This window comes from Mastigoproctus giganteus, chromosome 11, assembly GCF_048544385.1.
Source record: "Mastigoproctus giganteus isolate SK-2022 chromosome 11, ASM4854438v1, whole genome shotgun sequence".
NCBI classification, from domain to species: Eukaryota; Metazoa; Arthropoda; class Arachnida; order Uropygi; family Thelyphonidae; genus Mastigoproctus; species Mastigoproctus giganteus.
Genome location: NC_143585.1, coordinates 107,899,170 through 107,925,701, shown reverse-complemented (window position 1 = coordinate 107,925,701; position 26,532 = coordinate 107,899,170). Strand labels below are relative to the sequence as shown.

The following is a 26,532-nucleotide window of genomic DNA, read 5'->3' as shown; positions in this document are numbered from 1 at the left end:
AATTTATAGTACTTATAGTCAGATAATATCTCGAACATTCTTCTCGAGCTTTTATTATGGTTTATTCGTTATGATTACGTATCAGTAATTTAAAAATAGCAGTTCCCCATTAACTTATTCTTTCTAAAAATGTTGTTTCATAATTTCATTTAGTAATGCTATTTGAAGTTTGTATATAAGGTACCTTCTCCAGGAAACTTACCGATCCTGACAATACTTATCGCATAATTTACCCTTTCCATAAACTAAAGTTGCACCAAATTTACTGCAGTGAATTAAGTTATTATTTGTATTATTCCCATTAATATATCAGCTATTTGACATCGATGGTTCGACTGTTGATGATCCTGCTCAGATAGCAAACAAACTGAATGAGTATTTTGCATCTACATTCACACATGAGGAATTATTAAGGTTTGAAAATGGCAGAAGGTTATCAAATTGTAGCAGGATACTTAATGATTTTGTAATAACTGAAAGCAAAGTAGAGGAGAAATTGTTGAAGTTAAACATAAGAAAAGCATTTGGGGTGGATGGGATCTATCTTGTTATATTAAAGGAGGTGGCAAAGCAATTAAGCAAACCCGTAGCCATAATTATGAGAGCATCCCTGGACTCAGGGGAGTTTCCCACAGACTGGAGATGTGCAAATGTATCCCCAATTCACAGAGGGGGATCAAAGGGTGACACGAGTAATTACAGACCAGTTAGTTTAACTTCTGTTCCGGGTAAAATAATGGAGTCACTGGTTAAAGATGCATTGCAGGATCATCTAGACAAGACTGCAGCAATAATTCAGACACAGCATGGGTTTGTTAAGGGAAAGTCTTGTCTGACAAATTTGATAGAATATTATGATGTGGTTACAAAGGAACTGGATGCAAAAAATAATTCTGATATCATATATTTGGATTTCAGGAAAGCTTTTGACACTGTTGGGAATGTATGACTATTGTACAAATTGGAGCAGAATGGTATTAAGGGTAAGTTGCAACAATGGATAAAAGGATGGTTAAGTGGGAGAAGACAGAGGGTGGTAATCAATGGGTGCTGCTCTTCGGGGACTAATGTTATTAGTGGTGTCCCACAGGGTTCGGTGTTAGGTCCACTGTTGTTTTGTATATTTATCAATGATATTGATGAAGGTATATCAGGTTTAATGTCAAAGTTTTCAGATGATACAAAGGTTGGCAGGGTTGTTAATGACAGTAATGGCAGTGTGCTACTGCAACAGGATCTAGATAATTTGGGCAGATGGGCTAAGAAGTGGCAACTGAAGTTTAACCTTGACAAATGCGAAGTACTGCATATGGGTAGAAGTAACCCCAGAGAAACGTACCAACTGTGTGGTACTACACTTAAGGTGATAGAAAATGAAAAAGACCTGGGAGTAATTGTGCAGTCAGATATGAAGTTTTCTGAGCAATGCAGACAGGCTGCCAGGGCAGGTCATGGGGTTTTGTCAATGATATATAGGAATTTTGCTAGCTGGGAAAAGGTGATTATCCCTCTGTATAAGGCAATGGTCAGGCCACGCCTTGAGGTCTGGAGGCCTCATATTAGGAAGGATGTAGATTTACTGGACCATGTACAGAGAAGGGCAACAAGATTGGTGAGGGGAATGAAGGGATCCTCTTACCAAGAGAGGCCACTCTCCAGCCACTGCAAATTGCAGTGGCTGGAGACTAGGCACCTGCGCGGTGATCTGATTGAGGTCTATAAGGCCTTGAATGGGTTGAGCACACTGAATTCTGATGGGATCCTTCCACTTGTTCAGATTACGAACCTAAGGGGGCATAAATTCAAATTAAGAAAAGACAGATGTAGATTAGATGTGCGGAAATTTGGCTTTAGCCAGCGGGTGGTTAATTGCTGGAACAAACTTCCATCTGTCATTGTGGAAGTTGATAGGTTGAATAAATTTAAGGAGGAACTGGACAGGCATTTGGAGGGAATGGTGTGTTTTTTTTTTTTTTTTGGCTGATGCTGCATAAGCTCATACACTTGCTTTCTTGCATCAAATGCCACTGCTGCTACTACTACTACTATTTGCAGTCAATTTTGATGCATAGGTTTCCAAAGTCTTAAAATTTCTACATATGCAGCCGCATATGTAGAAATTTTTGTGTTTATCCGTAATATGTATATCTTACTACAATTTAAGGATACAATGTAGTGAGATATGTATTCCTTACAACAATTTAGATAAGATATTCATCTATTGTATTACCTTCAAATAGTAATGTTTGCTTCTGCTCATAGATGGTAGTAATATTGGGACAGTTAAAATGTTCAACTTTTTAACTGTTCCCTCTTTCAGTAATTATGCTTGAGGCTTAAGCTGCACCAGCTAAAAAAAAAATTTCTGAGTTACCCTGAGAGAGAGAGAGAGTCTGAAGAGAAAAGGAATCACCATAAAAGAGAAGAATGTTGATATCCAGCTCAGAAACCTGGGTGTGCCAAGCCCATACTCACCAGATGTGAGCGCCTGGGGTTAATGGAAAGATTGTTTTAATGTGACCGTTTATCTGCATATCTATTGCATATTGTTTATTCCATCTGTGTGGGGCTCCTCCGTAACCAGGTGGGAAGGAGCAGCAGTGCATAGCACATGCTTCTTGATTAGACCGGGGTTCGAGCCCGTCACCACCAAATACGGAGGATGCGGAAAGGTCAGGGAATGACCACCGCTTATTCCGGAGCAGTATGGCCTTAGTTGCTAATTCTCCTAAACAAAAACAAAAAATCTGTGTTTTGCTTAGCTTTGGTTTATTAAAATATGTAAGCAGAAGCAAAGGAAATGTCTGAATCACCCTGACAATTTCTGCTACATGTGTGGATGGTTTATAACAAAAACTGAGAGGCTTGTTTTGCAAACAGAAATTATAGCATTACTAAACATGCATATTCTTTGTAATATTGGTGATCAGGAGCAAACTTGGGCTGCACATATGTGCTGTATTACCTGCATCACATCTGAGGATGTAGCTAACTGGAAAAGCTAAAAGTATGCCTTTTGTTGTTTCTGTGATGTAGCAAGAACTGCACAATCACATATATGATTGCTATTTCTGCATAATAAAAATGTCAGGGATATCCAGAAAAAAGCAGGCACAGCTTCAAATATCCTAATATATACTCTGAAATAAGGCCTATTCTGCATAACAAAAACGTGCTGACACCAGGTACCCCAAAATCATGGAATAAAGAGTGTTGAATATATCAAGGATTCTCATGTACCCTGTAGACTTTGCTGGACATCCATTTCAATAGTTTTGGACTACCACCCAGAAAATCATGATGCCCCTCACTTAATTAAGCAATGAGTTGAATGACTTAGTTTGTGATTTAAACTTATCTAATGAGCAAGCAGAACTGCTTATTCCAGGTTACAAAAGTGGAAGTTACTTGAAGCCGGAACTAAAACTATAATATATCAAAAACATCACAAAGTGTTTTTAAAATGTTTCTTTATGGAAAATTAAATATGTTTCTTTAAAGATATTAGTGGTCTTCAAAACCATCTTGGCATTGAATGCAATTGCAATGTAATGAATGGTGTATATTTATTGATGCCTCAAAATTAAGTTTGGTTTTGCTTCACAATGAAAATGTTTTCCCATCCATTCCTATACTTCATTTCCTTGGCTTGAAAGAAACATATTGAAGTAAGTTTCTGAGTGAAATAAAGAACTGTGATGTTACTTGGAATGCATGTGGTGATTTTCAGTTAATTGGATTACTTACTAGTTTGCTTGTGCGTTTTGCAAATATAGTCATGAAACAGAAAAACATGCCCAGCGCTGCACAGTATGTTTGTGGATAGTCATACAACACAAAAACATATTGTGCAGTAGTGGGAAAAGGGCGAGAAGTGATCAAAATTATGTTCCACTGGTAGAATCTAAAAAGGTTCTTCCACCTTTTCATATAAAGCTTGGATTAATGAAGAAGTTTGTTAAGGCTCTGGTTAAAGAAGGAAGTGTTTCCCAATTTAACAGATCCAAAACTGAAAGGAGGAATTTTCATTGGGCCTCAAATAAAGAAACTCTTCAATGGTGATACATTTGAAACAAACTACAGTATACTGAATTAGCAGCTTGGCAGATGTTTAAAGCAGTTATGCATGGATTTCTTGGAAGGAGGAAACAAGATAATTATGAATCTCTGGTGTCAAATTTACTGCAATGTTACAAAGATATAGGCTGTCAAGTGTCTTTAAATTCATTTTCTTTGGTCCATGTATATTTCCCCCTCCCCTTAGAATTTGGCAGTCATAAATGATAATCAAAGGGAATGTTTTCATTAGGACATTTCCATTATGAAAAAGCAGTAGCAAGGTTTCTTGGGATACTGCCATGATGGGAATTTACTGCAGGTTCCTTAAGAGGGGAAGCAAAGTGGACTATGAAGAATACTATCTTGAGTGGCAAACATTTCTAAATAAATAGTATGTATGTATGGGGGGGGGGGGCTGGTATCCAAGTCCCCACAGTTACAAGAATTTGAGAATTAAAGGAAGGCCTTGAGAAAATTGACCAAGCACTTGAATATTTTTGTGAGAATGACCATCTTCACGATCATCAGCAAAAGTTAAGCGCGAAGTTAAAAACATAACTAAATGCTATGACACAATTTTACCTAAAAAATACAAAACTCTGGATTCATTCTTTATTTGTAAAGCTGAAAAATAGTGTAACTTCAATAAACTTTACTTGATCTTATGTTGTTCGACGTATAATAAAAAATGTTTAATAAAATTGTCTCATTTTTCAAGTAAACAATACACGTTAACAATACACAAGTAAACAATACACGTTACAAAACTTTGGTCCTCATTTTAATTGGAATTTTCTGGAACCAGTTATCCTCAGATAATGAGAATCCCCATCATTTTAAAGTATTTTAAAATGAAGAAGATTCATTTTTAAGATCTTCCGGTCACCTAGTTCCCTGAGGAGCTGCTGTGGCCACCAACAAATTCCTTCAACTGCATTGATCATGTACTGTATGAGCAGCATCACAAAATGTCACACCCAAAAGTTCACTGATCCCATCCTTCCATCTGGTTGCAGGGTCTTCCTTTAACAGCAGCTTTTGGAGTTGGTTTTGTTGTGGTCTCTGTGGCATGATGTGGTGGTATGCCATTGCCTACCACATGGCCAATTTTGAAAGGGGCTGGCTTTAATCATCATGCATCCCACGAGATCCTCTTGAAGAGGAAAGGTGACTATAGCAGAGCCCTGCTTAGTGCAGAAGGCTGATTACAACTGGTTTTTGCCTGGTTTCCAGAGGTTGTCTATGTATATAAATGGATATATATTATTCATTAGATTTGCACAAGTAGTTATATCTTCATTAGAATATATTCATAAGGTGACACTATTATCCCTCTTCAATGTCTAATTAATGTCCTATATTTCCAACTAATTATGTCATATTTTAAAATAATTTTCTCCCAAACCATAAAGCACGCAACATTTCCTTACCATAAACAATTTTCATGCTGATTCGCACGGTCTTAACTCCCAATGAATACATTTCTTACATTTTAAAATATTCATTCCTGTATTTCAAATTTACACTCCTTTCATGTGGCATTAACTGCTGCATAATCTTCTGTATTCTTTGAACTCAATAACCATTAAACTGTTATTTTAATCTTAGAGCCTAAAGATTTTTAAGATAGCATGCATATTATTGTATGGTATTTGAAATTGGTTAAGTTATTCATTAAGTTACTAAAATTTAATCTGTCAGTGGAGATGTGATCGAGACCTAATTTTGGTATTTTTGGAATCAGTGGATCAAATTCGTTTAGAATCTACGTTAGCTGTGGATATATGATTTTTTTTTTTTTTTTTTTTGTCACTATCACCATACTGTAAAAAGTACTGCAAAATTATTGATTAAAGCCATTAAATAATTCTAAAGGAATTTTTTGAACAGTTCCACAAAATCTGTCATCTTATTTTAACACTATAGCATTAGTAGAGGCATATGATGCAAGGAAGCAAGCTTATGTAGCATCAGCCAAAAAAATAATAAAATAAAATTCCTGTTTCACCCATCCATTCATTCCAAATGTTTGTCTAGTTCAGCCTTGAATTTATTTAAGCTGTCAACTTCCACAACGACAGATGGAAGTTTGTTCTAGCAATCAACCACCCACAACACAGATTGCACCGAGCAATCTGTAATTATTGCATACCATTATAGAATTAGGAATACAGAATTAACATTGAATAAACCTGACAACAAAAAGAAGCAGTTGGAAAAATTAGGATGCATAGTTGAAATAAGTAATGTCAGACTGTGAACCTCAGGCCACCCGTCCACAGACTGGTGAACCTCTGAAAAAATATTCATATTGAAAGTACATATAGACATCTGCCTGGATATACTTAAGTACAGGGTATTTCAATTAAAATGCACTGGGTCTGTTTTGCATATTTTTCCAGTTTGTAAAATTTGTTGTCTGAACATTTTTGTAATATTTGGCTGACATTTTTGAATTTGATGTTAAAATTGGACTAAGTATAATTGTTCATTTACAATTTCTAAATTAAAATTTTATCCAATCAACCTCATTTTTTTTTTTTTTTTCCTGGGTGGAAAAGTTGTTTTCAGTCTGGTTTAAAAGCATCATAAGTGTACTTCTGAAGAGTGAATGAACCATTTTATTTGAAGAAGACAAAAATTATAAAACAATAGTTGTAGTGTACTGAGACATGATACAAACTGCTCAATGGGCATGCAGCAAACATCACATGCAACTTCTGTGTTTGTTTTATTTTTTTCAAATAAAATCGGATTTCATTTGTTTTAGAAGCAGTAATGGTGTTTTTAAACTAAAACTCAGAGAATAACTACTGAGGGAAAAATCTGTTGATATGTACAATTTTAACAAGAAATTCGAAAATTTGTGCCCAAATATGACATAAAAGAGTCCGGATGTCAAATAGCCTAAACCTAAAAACAGCAATATATTTTAGAAAGAAAGATAAATAAACATGTCACGAGGAACAGCATATACTGATTAAATGAACTTAAACTGGAACTTTTGTAACTTACTCAAATCTTTAATTCGAATGAGTACAACGAACAAGTGTACAAGGAAATAGTGGGCCAGTAAATCAGAATGTCTTATGTATATATATGGGGGATTTTAACTTCCCAGATATTGACTGGAACTTGTGGGTTGGTCACTCGCACACTAGTAAGACTTTTGTGGATTTATTGGATGATTGTTTTCTGCAGCAGCATGTTCAAGAGGCAACCAGAGAGGGTAATACTCTTGATCTGGTTATCAGCAGTGATCATTCGTGTATTAAGAATTTGCAGATAAAGGAACCACTAGGTGGCAGTGATCACAGTGTACTGATGTGTGATTTCCTTAAAGATATAATTACCATCAGGGGTAAAGGAAACTTTTTGCTTCTGTAAAGGTGACTATAGTAGTCTCAGACAGTTTTATATTCTGTACAGTGGGACCAACTGATGGATGTTACAAACAGCAAATTCTAAGTGGAAAGCATTCAAGGAATTAACCGTGGAAGCTAATAAACGTTTCATACCTATAAAGAAATATTTTTCAAGGTTTAGGCCTAAATGGTTGTCGAATGAACTAATGAGACTTGTGGCAGAGAAGAAAAATGCAGGCGACACTCTAGCCTATGGTAGATATAAGCTAGTCTGTAATCAAGTCACAAAGGAGGTTAGGCAAGCGAAGACAGATTAAGAGAAATCTTTGGAAAATAATGCTAAGAAAAACAGCACGGATTTCTTTACTTATATAAACTCTAAAAGGAAGGGGATGAATCAGATTGGTACACTTGATATCGATGGTTTGACTGTTGATGATCCTGCTCAGATAGCAAACAAACTGAATGAGTATTTTGCATCTACATTCACACATGAGAAGTTATTAAGGATTGAAAATGCCAGAAGGTTATCAAATTGTAGGAGGGTGCTTAATGATTTTGTAATAACTGAGAACAAAGTGAAAGAGAAATTGTTGAAGTTAAACATAAGAAAGGCACCTGGGGTGAATGGGATCTATCCAGTTATATTAAAGGAGACGGCAAAGGAACTAAGCAAACCTTTAGCCATAATTATGAGAGCATCCTTGGACTCAGAGGAGATCCCCACGGACTGGAGATGTGCAGATGTATCCCGAATTCACAAAGGGGGATTGAAGGGTGACAAGAGTAATTACAGACCAGTTAGTTTAACTTTTGTTTTGGGTAAAATAATGGAGTCACTGGTTAAAGCTGCATTGCAGGATCATCTAGACAAGACTGCAGCAATAATTCAGACACAGCATGGATTTGTTAAGAGAAAGTCTTGTCTAACAAATCTGATTGGATATTATGATGTGGTTACAAAGAGCTGGATGCAAAAAATAATTTTGATATCATATACTTGGATTTCAGGCTTTTTACATTGTTGTGCATGGAAGACTACTGTACAAATTGGAGAGATATGGTATTAAGGGTAAGTTGCTATAAAAGGATGGTTGAGTGGGAGAAGACAGAGGGTGGTAATTAATGGGTGCTGCTCTTCGTGGACTAATGTTATTAGTGAAGTCCCACAGGGTTTGGTGTTAGGTCCATTGTTGTTTTATATTTTTATCAATGATATTGATGAAGGTATATCAGGATTAGTGTCGAAGTTTGCAGATGATACAAAGGTTGGCAGGTTTGTTAATGGCAGTGTGCTACCACAACAGGATCTAGAAAATTTGGGAAGACGGGCTGAGAAGTGGCAACTGAAGTTTAATATTGACAAATGCAAAGTACTGCATATGGGTAGAAGTAACCCCAGAGGAACTGTGTGGTACTACACTTAGGATGGTAGAAAATAAAAAAGGCCCTGGGAGTAATTGTGCAGTCAGATGTGAAGTTTTCTGAACAATGCAGACAGGCTGCAAGAGCAGGTCATGGGGGTTTTGTCAGTGATATACAGGAATTTTGCTAGCATGGAAAAGGTGATTATCCCTATGTGTAAGGCAATGGTGAGGCCACACCTTCAGTACTGTGTACAGGTCTGGAGGCCTCATTTTAGGAAGGATGTAGATTTGCTTGATCGTGTACAGAGAAGTGCAACAAGATTGGTGAGGGGAATGAAGGGATCCTCTTACCAAGAGAGGCTTAAATTCCACAAACTGCAGTGGCTATAGACTAGGCACCTGCAAGTCGATATGAATGAGGTGTATAAGGCCTTGAATTGGTTGAGCACGCTGAATTCTGATGGGATTCTTCCGCTTGTTCCGATTATGAACCTTATGGGAATATAAATTCAAATTGAGGAAAGACAGCTGTAGAATATATGAGTGGAAATTTGCCTTTAGCCAGTGTGTGGTTAATTTTTTTTTTTTTTATGTGAACCCCAAACATGAGAGGTATTAGAACCTATAGTGCTTAGTACCGTGCTTGGGTTAAAAAAGCATGGGTTGAAGGAGAAGTATGGGGGGAGGGGGATGCCGGAAACTTTGCTCTAGAGACTAAACATGGGTTTCACCACTTCAAGCCTCCAATAAGCAAAGTGGTGGTATTTCACCGGTTGATGAAAGTAATTGCTGGAACAAACTGCCATCTGTCGTTGTGGAAGTTGATAGGTGAAATAAATTTAAGGAGGAACTAGACAAACATTTAGAGGGAATGGTTGTGTGGAATTTTTTTTTTTTTTTTTGGCTGATGCTACATAAGCTCATACGCTTGCTTTTTTGCATCACATGCCACGATTACTATTTAGTATATTTTTCAATATTTGACTTCATCGAAAGATATTTGAGAATGTGTGCTGGTAAATGCTGGGAGTTAATACCGTAATTATAAGTTTAGTATTTTTTGAAAAAAAAATCCATATACAAGGCAATATTTTAATTTTATCTGGCAGTATGCTGAGTTAAATTAACTTATTAATGTTTGCTTATTATAATAATCACAGCTGAAACATGTTATTCAAATCCAACAGAAATAATTAAAGTATTGCAAAAAATTGAATGAATAAGATATGTGCAGTGAAATGAAAAGGATTACTTTTATATATTATTAATTGATTGGTTATTTACTAATAAATTAATTATTAAGTTAATTAGTTATTTGATTTTTACTTATATTAATTACAGAAAATATAAAAAACTCAATTAATTTAAGAAAAAAATATCAAACAAAAAAAAAAAGATTCATGCCTGAAATGAAATGTGTAGTGTACATTAACTAACTTGTTCTATAGTGTTTTAGGTTAATTAGATAGTGAGAATGTATAACATATCTGAAAGATTGATTTATTTTATGTGCATCCTCTGAAGTTGAACCTGACAGGAAGTTCATAATGGATAAATGGTGTCTCTCCTTACCTCTTCTTGGATGTTCTGGAGTATTTGGTTCTTCATTCTGTAGAGTTGCCAGTTATGTCATTTTAAATATTGTTCATATTAACCCCAGGGGCTCACATATGGTGAGTATGGGCTTGGCATACCCAGGGTCCTGAGCTGGATATCATCATTCTTCTGTTTATTGTTGATTCCCTTCTAGGTAACTCAGAAATTTTTTTTTAGATGGTGCAGCATAAGCCTCAGGCTTCCTTGCACTATATGGCTAGTAATAATAATAATAAAAAATAATATTTTTGTCCATTTAACAAGAATAACAGCATTTATTATGTTATTTTACTAACTTTATGTAGGTTTAAATTTATTTAATTAAAAAATGGAACATAACTACCACAGGTTCACCATAGATCAGTACTTTTCAAACTTTTTTTTTTTGCCTGTAGTTCCCCTAGGAAAATCAAAGTCTTGAGAAGGATTCTAGTTTCTTTAATAAAAACAGTAATAAGTAACAGTAAATTAAGAACAGTAATTACTTCTGTGCAAATAAAATTTGAAATTATAAAAAATTAGTAGAACCTTTGAAATCCTTCTTTGGAGCCCAGGGATTCTGCAGAACTCATTTTTAAAACGCTATATACAATTATGACTTTTGGATGTTTCTAAATTCATATTGAAATATTAATATATCTCAGAAACCCCCAGACTTTTTTCTTTTTAAGTTATCTGCCCCCCTTTCATTAAAAAACAAACAAAAAAAAATATGCAGAACCCCAGTTTGATAATCTATGCCATAGGTAACTGACCCCTGAAATGAGTATTAGTATTAATATTGGCATGTGATGCAAGAAAGCAAGCTTATGCAGCATCAACCAAAAAAGAAAGAAAAACTTCCCACATCACATTTTCATCCGCTTTAATAATTTATATAATTCTTCCTTAAATTTTTCAAAACTAGCCACTTGTACAACACTGGATGGAAGTTTTTTCCAACAATCAATTGCTCACTGGCCAAAAGCAAATTTCTGCATATATATATCCTGCAACCAGTCTTCCTCGGTTTAAGTTTTTGCCCCCCTTATGTGTATATTGCCTGCACAAGATGCCATCTGGGCTTGGCACACCCAGAGTCCTGAGCTGGATATCATCATTCTAATCTTTCTTGGTGATTTCCTTTCTACTTCTTTCTCTCTCTCTGTCTGGGTAACTTGGAATTTTTTTTTTTTTTTTTTTTTGGCCAGTGCAGCAAAACCTCAGGCTTCCTTGCATCTTATGGCTAATAATAGCATTTAGCCTAATAATGGCCCTTTTTTTTGAGGTCAGGATGAAATATGATACTTATTCTTGTTAACACTGACTAGACAGGAAATGTAGCTGAAAATTTTTAAAATACAGGTAGCCCTTGTATAACACTGCAGTTTGGTTCCTACAAAATCTCATGTAATGCAAAATCGTGTTATACGGGACTAAGAACCAGTACAAAAAGGAGGAGTTAGGTTCAAAAAGCTAACAAAAATGTGCCATTTTTTTTTTTTTATCACCATCGGAAACTTAATTTTTATAGTAATAACTTAATATTTTAACTTTATTTTTATAATAGTAGTAACTTAAATAGTAATAACTGAACAAACGTCTTACCTTACAAACTGTGATATTTATATGTCAGATAACAAACTGTGATATTTATTTGTACGTTCATTTAATTTTTTTCCTCTTCATTGCTGCTAAGCACAATCTCTTCTGCAGCATCTAAATTTTTTGTACCTTCTTCTCTCTTGAAAAGTCTAGAACTGCACTCTTTGAAGTCAATTATTTTTTATGGTCTCAAACAGGCACAAGTTCAAAAGCACAGAATCTAACCCATGGATCTCCCAACAAAATACAGTGGATCCCTGCTTTAAATGATACGTGAAAATCAGAAGAATATTTTCCAGTTAGCAAAATAAAAATAAATTTACACTTACATACATAGCTTAATTAATACGTACTGTAATATGTACATACTAATTGATATTTCTGTTTACTGACTTTTTTTTTTTTTATTGTAAAATTTAAAACAGAACAATAAGCAATTAATAACAAAGAACATGGCACGCACAAGTTACAACAAACATGATATGGAGTAATGAGTTTCTGAAAATTTATTTATGTTTTTTATATGATTGAATATTTCATGGAAGAGGAAACACATTTCACCATAATAACATGAAAGCCCACAGAATTCCAGCTGTCGGTATTTAGCAAATGCAAGAAGATCAAGTTTACAGTTTACTATCTGTTTATAATTGATTACACTAACAGAAAATACCAATAAAGTGGAAATTGCAAATTGTTTTTATTGTTTTATGGTTGTGACTTCCAGAAATGTGCTTTAGAAAAATATCACAAAGGCGATAACAACTAGCGAATCAACAGCAGGGATTCACAAAAAGGAATGGAAACGTTGAAAATTACATCTAACATAATAGCAAGGTTTTCCCAGCACAAAAGCTCTAAAATACTGTGTTATGTGAGATTTCCAGCAATTCTCAAACCGTGTTATGCGAGGTTGCCGCAATTTATCAATCGCATTAGAGCGAAACTGTGTTTTAGAAATACTGTGTTATATTGGGGTTGCCTTTACTAAAATAAGTTTATTAATTAATAAAATTAAGAAAAGGAATAAGAATTTCAGGAAAATTCAATCAACATTTAGCGTACTCAACCCATTAAAAGCTTTAAATACCTCAACCAGATCTCCTCACAGCTGCCTAATTTTCATATACTAGAATTTTCAGAACTGAAGTCTTTCTTGGTAAGAGTGCTCTTTTGTTCTTGTCACTAATCTCGTTCCTCTTCTCTGCATTCTTTCCAATGCCTCTATGCCCTTCGTAAGATAGCTTCCAGGCTGGTATGCAATACACAAGGTGTGGCCTTACAGATGTGACTTTATAGTGAAGAATAATTACCTCCTTATCCCTGTTGGCAAAGTTCCTGTATATCAATGAAAATAATCTATCAGCTATCCCATCAACTTATCTGCACTGCTCAGAGAAACAGACTGCCCGCTATTGCTGAAGAGTTGGTTTTTGGTCCTCAACTAATAACTATGCTTGCTTGCTTATTTTTTTTTTTTTTTTGTTTTTTATATGCAAATATGTGTATACATACAACATACGTACTTATATGTGCTTATTTCTGTCTTTACTAGACCATTAGAATTTCTTGACTGTGCTGAACCATTAGATCTCTTAGGAAATGAAACAGCAAAAGAAGAATTAGGATATGGTTGCACAAAGGTAGGCTAAGAGAATAGACAAGCTTGTAAACCAGACTCATTTGTATAATGATATATATATGTGTGTTTATAGTATTTACAGTGTCCCGAATTAACCTTCCATTGCTAGTACGGCATGTGACAGATGCCACTTTTTAATTTTTTTTTTATTTATTTATTTTTTATTTGTAAATAAAATCAAATCCTCTTATGTTCCTTTGCTCACCAATATTTGCTGACTGGTTATTCAATATTTTCTGTTTTTGTTTTAATATACTATAAATTACAACACATCAGTTTGTGTTTTTTTTTTTTAGCCTATATATAGCCAGGCTGTATATAGTTTAAGGTTTTCCAGATCGAGGTTTGTCTACTCCTCTGTTCGTAAACCTTAATCTGGAATGCCTTGATACATTAGAACCAACAAAATTTTTCAAAAAAAATCCATTTGTAAGAAGTTATAAGCACAATTGCAATTGCTATAGTTGGCATTAGCCATGCCATAGTTTATACCATTTTGATAGAACATTTGGGGAAATAACAATTCTGTCTTGTGAAAAAAGACAGCTGTTACCCTTCAGCTAGATTTTTATTTCCAAAGTTGAGGGGGCTCTTTAGAGGAGGAGGCAGCTATTTTCCAGCCTAAATGAACTCAGTATAGCTGTGGCCAACACTGCATGAGTACTCACAATGAAAAGTGCTTGATGATGTTAGCCATCTTCCCCAACTATGGCAAGTTGTTGTTGATATAATCAGTAGGATTATATTGAAGATCTATAATTATGCTTTGTTAAGATTTATTAAACTGTCATTTATTGAACACCTAACAGTAGAACTTATTTACTGACTTTTAGCATTAGTTTAGGCATATGATGCAAGAAAGCAAGCTTATAGAGCATCAGCCAAAAAAAAAAAAAAAAAACCTTCCTATTTCACCCATCCAGTCACTCCAATTGTTTGTCTAGTTCAGCCTTAAATTTATTTAAGCTATCAACTTTCACAACAACAAATGGAAGTCTGTTCCAGCAATCAATTACCCACTGGCTAAAGGCAAACTTCGACACATCTATTCTACAACTCTCTTTCCTCAATTTGAATCTATGCTCCATGAGGTTCTTAATCTGAGCAAGTGGAAGCATCCCATCAGCATTGAGCCTGCTCAAGCCATTCAAGACCTTATACACCTTGATCAGATCACCTCGCAGGTGCCTAGTCTCCAGATGCTGCAATTTGCAGAACTTAAGCCTTTCTTCGTAAGTGCACCCCTCTGTTCCTCTCACCATTCTTGTTGCCCTTCTCTGTACTTGTTATAGCAAATCTACATCAATGGCTTGTAAGCAGCATTTAATTCTTGGGTACGACGATACTGAAAGTATGTAAAGTTCAAGGGAGAGTATTTTGAGAAGGAGAAATCCACAGAAGATTCAGATGATGACAGTTAAGATAAGATCTTGCACCAGTCTGCAAATTAAATGATCATCCCTAGTATATGTTTTATGAAATTCAAGAAAATACTGCCACAAACTGTCTGGTTGACCAGACAGTTTGTGGCAGTATTTTAATTTTGGCAGCAAAATTACCTTCACTTAGATGCCTTCACTCCCTTCTATTTAATCAAATTAGTTTCTGATAAAATTTTAACTTCAATCAGGTTATAATTATTCATTCAAGGGCCCCTGAAAATCACTCTTGCTCTGTCCTTGCATAGTTTGCCATATGTCAACTTTCACCTTAGCAATATTATCCTGTTATGCCCTGTTATATTGTCTCTGTTTTTTAGATTACTATATACAGTCATTTCTTGTAATAATGAAATGTTCATTCCTTCATTTTTTTCTCTTCTCTTTGCTACCTTCCCTCCCCACTGCATTTAGTTTGGTGGTCAAAGGCATGAAGATGTACAGATTACAAAAGTAAACTGCACAGTTTTACCAGGGGTTGAGTGCTTTGGTGAAACAAAGTTTTTTAAAGATGGTTTTCCATGTATCAAGTAAGTGTATAGTGATTTTATTGAATATAGGCAATTTTTTAAATAATTTTTTGATGTACAAGAAGTCCTTTGTTGTGATTTTGATTCTGCTCTTGAATGATGGGAATCAGAGTTAGAGTTATGTGTGATGATTAAGAGAGAGAGAGTGTCTCTTAATCTTGATGTGCTGAGATGCTGTAGTGTGATGTGGGATATAATTTCAAATAAAATTGGTGTGTAATCTGCTACAAGGATGGAGATGGTTATGTTGCAGTATAGGAACTGGGTTATGAAAAGGCTTTTAAATGTTTAGTTGGATTCAGTGCCTGTCTTGGTAGATATTTCTTAGCCAAGGAGGTGGGGGGGGGTCTTCTTGAGTTTAGATGAATGCAATAGGAAGACTACATTTGCAGTGGAGTGGGGGGCTGCTGAACAGCTGGAGAGAGAACCTGATTTTTTTGAGCAGCAAGTCTGGGGTCATCTTTGAAGAAAACAAGTCAGAGGAGCAGTGTGACCAGTGAACACTGGTCACACTGTCCCATTCCTTTTAAAGTTTCCAGGGGACCTGACTATCAAGTTGAAATAACCACTATCAAGTGTGCTGCCATATTTCAGCTGGTCAGTTTCTCAATCCTGGTTCTCCAGAAATGTTCTAGTCCAGAACCAAACTTCCAGCAAAACTGCTCACTGTAGTGTAGTACCACACTAATATTAAATGAAGGCAGAGATGGGAGAAACCCCCGGTGCCATCAGACAACTAACACACTAATATTATAATTTTACTATCTTGGCTACCCTTGCCTGAATATCTGAACAATATAGGAAAGTTAAGTGAGGTGTACTTCTAAGCCCTCCCTCTTCTCCATCTCTATGGCCTTTTCAAAGTACCTCTGTGGATACTACTTCAATGTGAAGATGCTAGATAATTTTGGTGTGACTTTTTAGAGGCAATCTTCATAGGATCATGACTTTATGCTGGTGGGATGGTTGGAGCTGAAATGGAGAACTGATATGGTGTTTGTGGTCTTCATGTCACTAGTTATGACATGAAGACCACATAATCTCTTTGTCCTTACGATTACACCCATGAGTGAAATGTGGTTATCCTCCAGTTCCAAGTTAAACGGAAATATTGTCAGTATTTTTAATGTGGTGGTGAAAGTTTTTCACAGTCTTTCTGTTATTGCTCCAGATTAAGTGAATATCATGTAGAGTAGACACAATGACAACTTTAAACACAAGCAAACCATAGAATTGCTTGGGACTTTGTTATTCTTAGAGGCCTTGTGCCTGGGTGTTAATCCAACAAAGGTGAAACTAATTTTACATCAACAGAATCATATCATATTTTCTAATAGAAAAATAACTTTTATAAACAGGCAATGTAGTTGTAGAAATTCATTTTGAACTGTACTATTTTCTTACTAATGTTGCAAAATACACTTACCACATTTTGCAGTATTTTTGCTATAACTCCAAGCTTCTTAGTAACTGGAGTTGATGTAACTCCAGGATAACCATGGAGTTATGCAGACCTGGTGATTTGTTGTTTATATCAGATAGTATAAGGAAACTTTTTCTTAAAATCAGTTTTCTATTTATTCATACTGATTGCCTTATTTTGGGATATTGAGTGATGTGACACAACCCTTGCCTAAAACCATGAAGGAGCACTTCCAAAGGAAAATATCCCAAATGTGGATACAGTTTCATTAGAAACATCCCAAGGAGCTGTAAAAGGTTAATGGAATGACACATACCTATCTGGTCCTAATTACTGAACAGCATAGGGGAATAGTAGTAGTAGTAGTGGCATGCGATGCAAGAAAGCAAGTGTATGAGCTTATGCAGCATCAGCCAAAAAAAAAAAAAAAAAAATCACACCATTCCCTCCAAATGCCTGTCCAGTTCCTCCTTAAATTTATTCAGCCTATCAACTTCCACAACGACAGATGGAAGTTTGTTCCAGCAATTAACCACCCGCTGGCTAAAGGCAAATTTCCGCACATCTGTTCTACATCTGTCGTTTCTTAATTTGAATTTATGCCCCCTTAGGTTCGTAATCTGAACAAGTGGAAGGATCCCATCAGAATTCAGCGTGCTCAACCCATTCAAGGCCTTATACATCTCAATCAGATCACCGCGCAGGTGCCTAGTCTCCAGCCACTGCAATTTGCAGAACTTAAGCCTCTCTTGGTAAGAGGATCCCTTCATTCCCCTCACCAATCTTGTTGCTCTTCTCTGTACACGCTCAAGTAAATCTACATCCTTCCTAAAATGAGGCCTCCAGACCTGTACGCAGTACTCAAGGCGTGGCCTGACCATTGCCTTATACAGAGGGACAATCACCTCTTCCCTGCTAGCAAAATTCCTATATATCATTGACAAAGCCCCATGACCTGCCCTGGCAGCCTGTCTGCATTGCTCAGAAAACTTCATATCTGAATGCACAATTACTCCCAGGTCTTTTTCATTTTCTACCACCTTAAGTGTAGTACCACACAGTTGGTATGTTTTTCTGGGGTTACTTCTACCCATATGCAGTACTTTGCATTTGTCAAGGTTAAACTTCAGTTGCCACTTCTTAGCCCATCTGCCCAAATTATCTAGATCCTGTTGCAGTAGCACACTGCCATTACTGTCATTAACAACCCTGCCAACCTTTGTATCATCTGAAAACTTTGACATTAAACCTGATATACCTTCATCAATATCATTGATAAATATACAAAACAACAGTGGACCTAACACCGAACCCTGTGGGACACCACTAATAACATTAGTCCCCGAAGAGCAGCACCCATTGATTACCACCCTCTGTCTTCTCCCACTTAACCATCCTTTTATCCATTGTTGCAACTTACCCTTAATACCATTCTGCTCCAATTTGTACAATAGTCATACATTCCCAACAGTGTCAAAAGCTTTCCTGAAATCCAAATATATGATATCAGAATTATTTTTTGCATCCAGTTCCTTTGTAACCACATCATAATATTCTATCAAATTTGTCAGACAAGACTTTCCCTTAACAAACCCATGCTGTGTCTGAATTATTGCTGCAGTCTTGTCTAGATGATCCTGCAATGCATCTTTAACCAGTGACTCCATTATTTTACCCGGAACAGAAGATAAACTAACTGGTCTGTAATTACTCGTGTCACTCTTCGATTCCCCTTTGTGAATTGGGGATACATTTGCACATCGCCAGTCCGTGGGACCTCCTCTGAGTCCAAGGAAGCTCTCATAATTATGGCTAAGGGTTTGCTTAGTTGCTTTGCTGCCTCCACCCCAGGTGCTTTTCTTATGTTTAACTTCAACAATTTCTCCTCCACTTTGCTTTCAGTTATTACAAAATCATTAAGTATCCTGCTACAATTTGATAACCTTCTGCCATTTTCAAACCTTAATAATTCCTCTTGTGTGAATGTAGATGCAAAATACTCATTCAGTTTGTTTGCCATCTGAGCAGGATCATCAACACTCGAACCATCAATGTCAAGTGGACCAATCAGATTCATCCCCTTCCTTTTAGAGTTTATATAAGTAAAGAAATCCTTGCTGTTTTTCTTAGCATCTTTTGCCAAGGATTTTTCGTAATCTGCCTTCGCCTGCCTAACCTCCTTTGTGACCTGATTACAGATTAGCTTATATCTGCCATAGGCTTCTGAGTTGCTTGATAATTTATATGCATCCCATGCATTTTTCTTCTATGTTACAAGTCTCATTAGTTCATTAGATAACCATTTAGGCCTAAACCTTGAACAATATTTCATAGGTATGAAACTTTTAGTAGCATCCACGATTAATTCCTTGAATGCTTCCCACTCAGAATTTACTATTGGTAACATCGTCAGTTTATCCCACTGTACAGAATTTAAAAACTGTTGGAGACCACTGTACTCACCTTTATGGAAGCAAAAACCCATTCCTTTACCCCTGATGGTAATTAAATCTTTAAGTAAATCCCACATCAGTACACTGTGATCACTGCCACCTAGTGGTTCCTTTATATGTAAATTCTTAATACACGAATGATCACTGCTGATAACCAAATCAAGAGTATTACTTTCTCTGGTTGCCTCTCGAACATGCTGCTGCAGAAAACAATCATCCAATAAATCCACAAAAGTCTTATTAGTGTTTGAGTGACCAACCCACAAGTTCCAGTCAATATCTGGGAAGTTAAAATCCCCCATTATAAGAAATTCCGATTTACTAGCCCACTCTATTTCTCTGTACAATTGTTCATTGTACTCATTCGAGTCATTAGGCCTATAATACACTCCTACTCTTATTTTTTCTTTCGCAGTGCTTATGTCACACCAAACTGACTCAACAGTGCACTGTTCATCTATATCAACTGGATGCACTTCTTTTGATTTTATGTTTTTCTTAATTAACAGCATAACACCTCCTCCCTTTCTATCCTGTCTATCCTTTCTGTACACATTGTACTCCCCAAATTCCAGTTCAGCATTCCTTATATCTGTGTGACACCACGTCTCTGTTATCCCAACAATATCCGCCTTTGATGTCTTGACCAACACTTCAAATTCATCAAATTTATTTACTATACTTCTAGCATTGGTATACATGCAAGCTTACATGCTCCTACTCCTAGTTACCCTAACACATCCCATATACCCACCTATTTCAGGATGACTGCCACCGTCCCTGAAACCCCTAACACCCCACGCTCCAGGTCGCTACTTATTCTAATAGAAGTTGTGCAAGAATCACCTTCACCTCTGCCTACGGCTACTGTTAAACTATTAGTCCTTGTATCCCCCCCCCCAAGCTATCAGTTTTCTGACCCACCTAACACTGCCTCGATAGCATCAGCAAATATTTTTGCACCCTTTCTATTTAAGTGTATCCCATCCCTATAGAAGCAGTCTCTCCTGTTAACAAGTACAGTCCAGGCTGAAAAAAATTCTACCACTTGAGCCTTGCACAATCTTTCCAAGGCCGAATTGATCGACAGGACTCTCATCATATACTCCCTCCTATCATGTCTGGGCAGAATTGCAGACACTTTCAAATTTAACCCTAATTCACGGCTTTTTTTCAACAGTGACCTGTACTTGTTAAGTAATTCCGCTGGTCTCCTTCTCTTAATATCATTAGTGCCAACGTGTACAACTATGTCACCTTTTGTGCCCTTAAAAGATGATATCTGCTCTACAACGTCATCAACCTTTACCCCTGGCAGACGTGGTAGATGACTCTCATCAACCGGTGCAGTACCACCACTTTGCTTATTGCAGGCTTCAAGTGGTGAAACCCATGTTTAGTCTCTAGAGCAAAGTTTCCGGCATCCCCCTCCCCCATACTTCTCCTTCAACCCATGCACGGTACTAGGTACTATAGGTTTTGATACCTTTCGTGTTTGGGGATTTCATAAAAAAAAAAAAAAAAAATACCCTGGTCCTGTTCCACCTATCCTTTTTACAAAGCATGTTCCCCATTTCCCTGACAATAGAGTCACCAACAACTACTAGTTCCTTTGGGACCAGCGCATTCTGCCTTGGGGGTTGCCGCTGTGTTGCGTGATGCCCGAGTGCAAGCTCTGGTGTGGGCAGCCGAGAGCTTGATGGGCCCTCACTTTTAATCCTTCGAGGACATCCACCCTGTCCTTCAAGCTCTCATATATGCCCATAACAATGCTGAATTGTCGCCTGATTTCCTTGCATCGCGCACATACAAAGACATCCCCCACGGCAGTATCATGTCCCATACCTGACTGCTCCACAAACATCAAACAAATAGTGCATTTTAAAAGGCTGTGATTCAGAGGGCAACTGCCCCCCTCAGTTCTCCCCTGAGCCACAGCACTCCCATTAGTTTGAGCCTTTTGCTTTGCTGCTCTGGTCTGGTCTGATTCATGATTTCGATTTAATTTCAATAAAATTTCAATTTCAGTACAAAATTAAAACTCTAAACTTGTATCCCAACACTGTTATAATGCTATATTTATGTTTCAGTATCGAGTGTTATCTACGAAATCCCTTTATATAACTTCCGTATCAAGTTAAGTATTAATTATTTATTTTTGCTAGTTATTTATGTTACGTAATCTAAGTCGTTATATGTATATAGTTAAAAGTACAGTTTAATTGACAATGAAGTTCAACAAGATTAATAGATTTGCTGATTAATTGACAATATTATATTATGTACTATACTATACTAATCTTATGCTATCTAGTTCGAGATATTTTGTATCGTGTAACAATGGCGGCAATTTACGAACGGTAAATCTACGGATACTTAAGTATCGATTAGCTTCCAAATCTCACTATCTTAATTCAGAATAAACTAAGGATCCTGACTAGCTACTTACAGAAATAATTTGATATAACAATTGGTTAATAATTGGCTAAATATGGTTAAAAAAAAACTTCTCGTTCAATGGAGCTGCAACTTGTAACAAGTTGATTTGATACCCTTACCGATACTAAGTAATACCTACAAAATCTCTATCTAAGTTAAACTTTAAACTAAGTATCGTAACTAGGAATATAAACCTACTCTAGAAAATAAGTTAATATGCCAATTTAAGCTAATAAATCAGAAAAAACTTCTCTGTTCCAGGAGTGGCAATAAGCTATGTCCGGACTGGCTACTCTTGTTCTCCAAAAGGTTGTTGCCATACGGTTGATATTACAGATTGCATTAACACTAGTCTATCAGTCTATCTTCCACCAAGTCATACCTTCTCTTACCAAGATCTTGAAAAGCTGCTAATGCAGTTGCCTTTCCCTGTCTGTTTCTTGGAGGATTTCAATTGTCACCACCCCTTTATGGGGATTGACAAAATTAATTATACATGGCTGCCTAATTGAAACCTTTCTGGATAAGCAAACCCTTACTGTTCTTAATACTGGTGCTCCTAGTCACATACAATTACCAACTGGACAGACTTCTGCAATTGATCTATCAATATGCTCCCCCAATTGTTTCCAATCATAGAATGGTCTGTTATGGACAATCCCGTGGGCAGTGACCATTCTCTGATTATTTGTGACCTGCTCACTGCACAACCACCATTAGCCAAACCCTACAGGAAATGGAAACTCTCTCAAGCAACCGTGTCAAATTTTAATCAGTTGTCACCCTGGATGGACAATATATAAGAACACAGTCGATAGATGAAGCCACAGATTATATCACTTTACACCTACTATCTGCAGCTAAATGTTCAATTCCATTGTCAAATCCCCAGTCCCGATAGCACCTTAACTATTGGTGGAATGAAGACTGCATAAAAGCAAAGAAGTTAAAAAAACAAAGCATGGAATTTATTTCGTAGATCCCCAACCACAGCTAATCTTATCAACTGCAAGAAGTTAAGGCAAAAGCACATCTCATTCAAAAGCAAGCCAAGAAGAATTCTTGGATTCGGTTTGCATCTGCCATAAACAGAAACACTAACTCCAAGTTAATATGGAAGAAAATCAGGCAGATTTCTAACCACCCCTTCACCAATTCTTTCATGGAATGGGCAAGAACTCTCTGCTCCTGAGAACATAGCAAATGCCTTAGGCAAAACCTTTGCCCAAGTTTCAGCGGCATCAACTTATTCTCCGGATTTTCAGAAAATAAAGACCAAGACTGAACAACGAGCCACCAACTTTGAAACCTGTTTTCCTTCCGTATAACCAGCCTCTTCAATATCACGAACTTCTATACACCATTAAAACAACACGCAACAGTGCTACTGGGCCAGATGGAATATCTTATGTCATGTTACAATAATCTTGGTTACAAAAATTTACAAATACTGCTGGTCTACTATAACCGAATATTTACGGAAAACATTTATTCCAGCTCTTGGCATCATGCCACAGTTCTTGCCTTTTTGAAACCTGGAAAAGACCCTACAAGTCCGTACAGTTACCAACCAATTTCCCTCTCCAGTTGCCTTGGTAAATTACTTGAAAAAATTATCCATAATCGAATTGTTTGGATCATTGAAACACAACACCTGATGAGTAATAATCAGCATGGCTTTCGTAAGGACAGGTCCTCCTTAGATCTCATGATCAAGGCAGAGTCCGCAATTTGCAGTGCCTTCATAAAAAATGAACATCTTGTTATGGTTTCCATAGACATAGAGAAGGCATTTGACACTACCTGTCATCATGGCATTCTCAGTGACCTCCATGCTCTTGGTCTAAGAGGCAACCTGCCTATATTCATCAGGAACGTTCTCCAGAATCGTTCACTCGCTTTCTATGACATTTTTACAGGAAGGAGTGCCACTAGGTTCTGTACCGTGTGGAACCCTTTTTTGCCCTTAAAATTGATTCCATCACAAAAGAACTTCCAAATACAGTTGAGACCTATCTTTATGTGGACGATCTCTCCATTTCTTGCCACTCTCAGAATATGAGATCCATTGAACGGCAATTGCAGATATCCTTGAATAAAGTCCAAAGGTGGGCAGGACTCAATGGCTATCATTTATCACAAAAGAAAACTGTTGCAATCCACTTTTGTAATCAATGAAAAATGCATACAGATTCTGAAGTTCGGATGTCAAACTTTACCATTCCAGTGACTAACAATATCAGATTCTTGGGATTAATCCTTGACAGAAAATTAAAATTTTTTTTGAGTCTTGGGGACTTTGCATCTTTGCTGCTTTTCTATAGAGCATTGATCAGATCCCGATTGGATTATGGTTCTCCACTGAATGATTCTGCTTGAAAGAATACACTACTCTGGCTGGATCCTATACAGCATTGCGGATTGCACTTGGTGCTTTCAGGAATCTCCTACCCATAGTTTATATATTGAATCTCATGAGCCCCCTCTTTACCTCCACAGAAAAACATTACTACTTAAGTATGCAGCTAAAATACAAAGTTTCTGTCTGCATCCTATTGAGCCATACCTGTTTAATCCACCACTGCAAAATCTGTATAGAATCAAACCTAGTAAAATATTAGCGCCTTATTGAATTAATCCAGAGTTGGAATGTTCCTAATGTCAACAGGCTACAAGTAATGAAATGCTCTCATCCACCTTAGAGACCTCCTCCTCAATTAACTTGCGATACTTACTTCACAAGTGGGAAAAGAATCACCTACCGTCACTCAATGTGAAACAACTCCTTGCAAGCCATATTCAGAAATATGTTATTTTATTGCCAATAAATTAACATATACTGATGGCTCCAAATCACCTTCAGCCATTGGAGCAGCAGCAGTATTTCCCACTACAATCATTTCTGCTACCCTTCCACCTGAGTATGGCAGCTTTTCTGCAGAACTTCATGCAATAAAATTAGCTTTAGAAAACCTGAATCTCTACCCATCTTTAAAATATACACCTTTAAAGTATACACTGACTCTCTGAGCTCAATTACAGCAATACAAAACTTTTCTTATATGGTCATCCTATGTTAAACCAAATCAGAAGCCTCTTATTAAAAATTGAGGAACGCCATCAATCTGTTACCTTTTGCTGGATCCCAGCGCATTCGGGGATAAAGGGGAATGAACTTGCTGACAAAACTGCCAAAAATCCGTCAACTTATGATTCAACCTTCGCCCCTATTCCAATCTCTGATTATAATCATATCATACAAACAACATGTCTTCCACAGTGGAAAGAGTGTGCCACAGTGGAAAGGGCACACCCAAACCAATAATAAACTTTTATTAGTTGAAACAGGATCCACAGCCTTGGCACTGTAGCACCAAAACAGTGTGAAGAGAAGAAGTAGTGCTTGCACGAGCATGGATAGAACATACATACCTGACTCACCTTCATCTACTTACAGTAGAGGATCCTCCTCAGCACATTTAACAGTCAAACACATTCTCACTGACTGCCCTCACTATCATCAGGACAGAACATCCATCCTCCTTTCTCTAACAAATCTTCGAGAACCGAAGACATTAAAATATATTATTGGTAACGGTGCAAACATCAATGAATTTTTCTCTTTTTTGAAAAAAATTGGAATCTCATAAATTCTAAAAGAACTCTATTAAAAAATGAAGTGATTATATCTGAAATTTGTTTTTTATTATTTTCCTATGAATAGGTTTACTATAGCCCCAACAGCTTGTGCACCATTAAATCCCCATAACACACACACAGTTGATACATTACTCTGGGGTTACTGCTTCCCATATGCAGTACAGGTAGTTCTTGACTTTACGAGTTAATTCGTTCCTAGCATGCACTCGTAAAGCGAAAACTCGTAAAGCAGGAATTTATTTCCCATAGACATAATGTTAAAAATAGGGGTTACATTATCAACAATGAAATTAGTTAGCTAATTAGTTTATGCTTAAACAATGATTGCTTTATCCAAAGAAATGAAAACATAGCCTGTAAAATCAAGAAAATTATAATAATAGAGAAATTATTTATGACTTACAAATGTTAAAGAATGTTTATTCTTCATCATCATCATTATCGACTAAGTGCACGCTCATCGATAACTCATTATTGGCTCGACGCTCATTGGTTTATTGCACAAGGAGTCGTCTTCTTCAGAAATGCTTTGAAGCATTTATTTCCAACATCTATTTTCTTTATAAATTTCAGTAGCATGCATAAGATTTTAACAAGTTTACGAAACTTAAAAAAAAAAAAAGGAATGAAGAGAAGATTCTGAAAATTTATTTGTTTTTTATACGATTGAAGATTTCAGTAGAGGGCAAACACATTTCACCATGATAACATAAAAAAAACCACACAATTCCAGTTATCGGGATTATTGCAAATGCAATAACATTGAGTTTACTACCATTTATGATTGCTTGCAGTAACAGAAAAGCCCAATCAACAGGAAAGTGCAAATTGTTTTTATTGTTTTATGGTCGTGACTTCTAGAAATATGCTTTAGAAAAATATCACAAAGCCTTTCAAAATTGGTTCTTATAACGGAACATATGATAACGATGAAAGTGTAGTGCATTTTAGTGATTTGAATTGGTGATTTAGTGA

At 36.5% G+C, this 26,532-nt stretch overlaps 1 protein-coding gene across 2 annotated transcripts in view; it reads left to right on the top strand.

The window, feature by feature from the left end:
• Nucleotides 1-26,532, top strand: part of amrt (TM2 domain-containing protein 2 amaretto) — a 41,776-nt gene that overhangs the window by 276 nt on the left and 14,968 nt on the right. For both annotated transcript variants that reach the window (XM_090384831.1, XM_090384832.1), the window contains exons 2-3: nt 13,527-13,614; nt 15,467-15,582. In XM_090384831.1, coding sequence (XP_090240957.1) covers nt 13,527-13,614; nt 15,467-15,582 — 204 coding nt within the window. The remainder of the gene's footprint in view (nt 1-13,526; nt 13,615-15,466; nt 15,583-26,532) is intronic.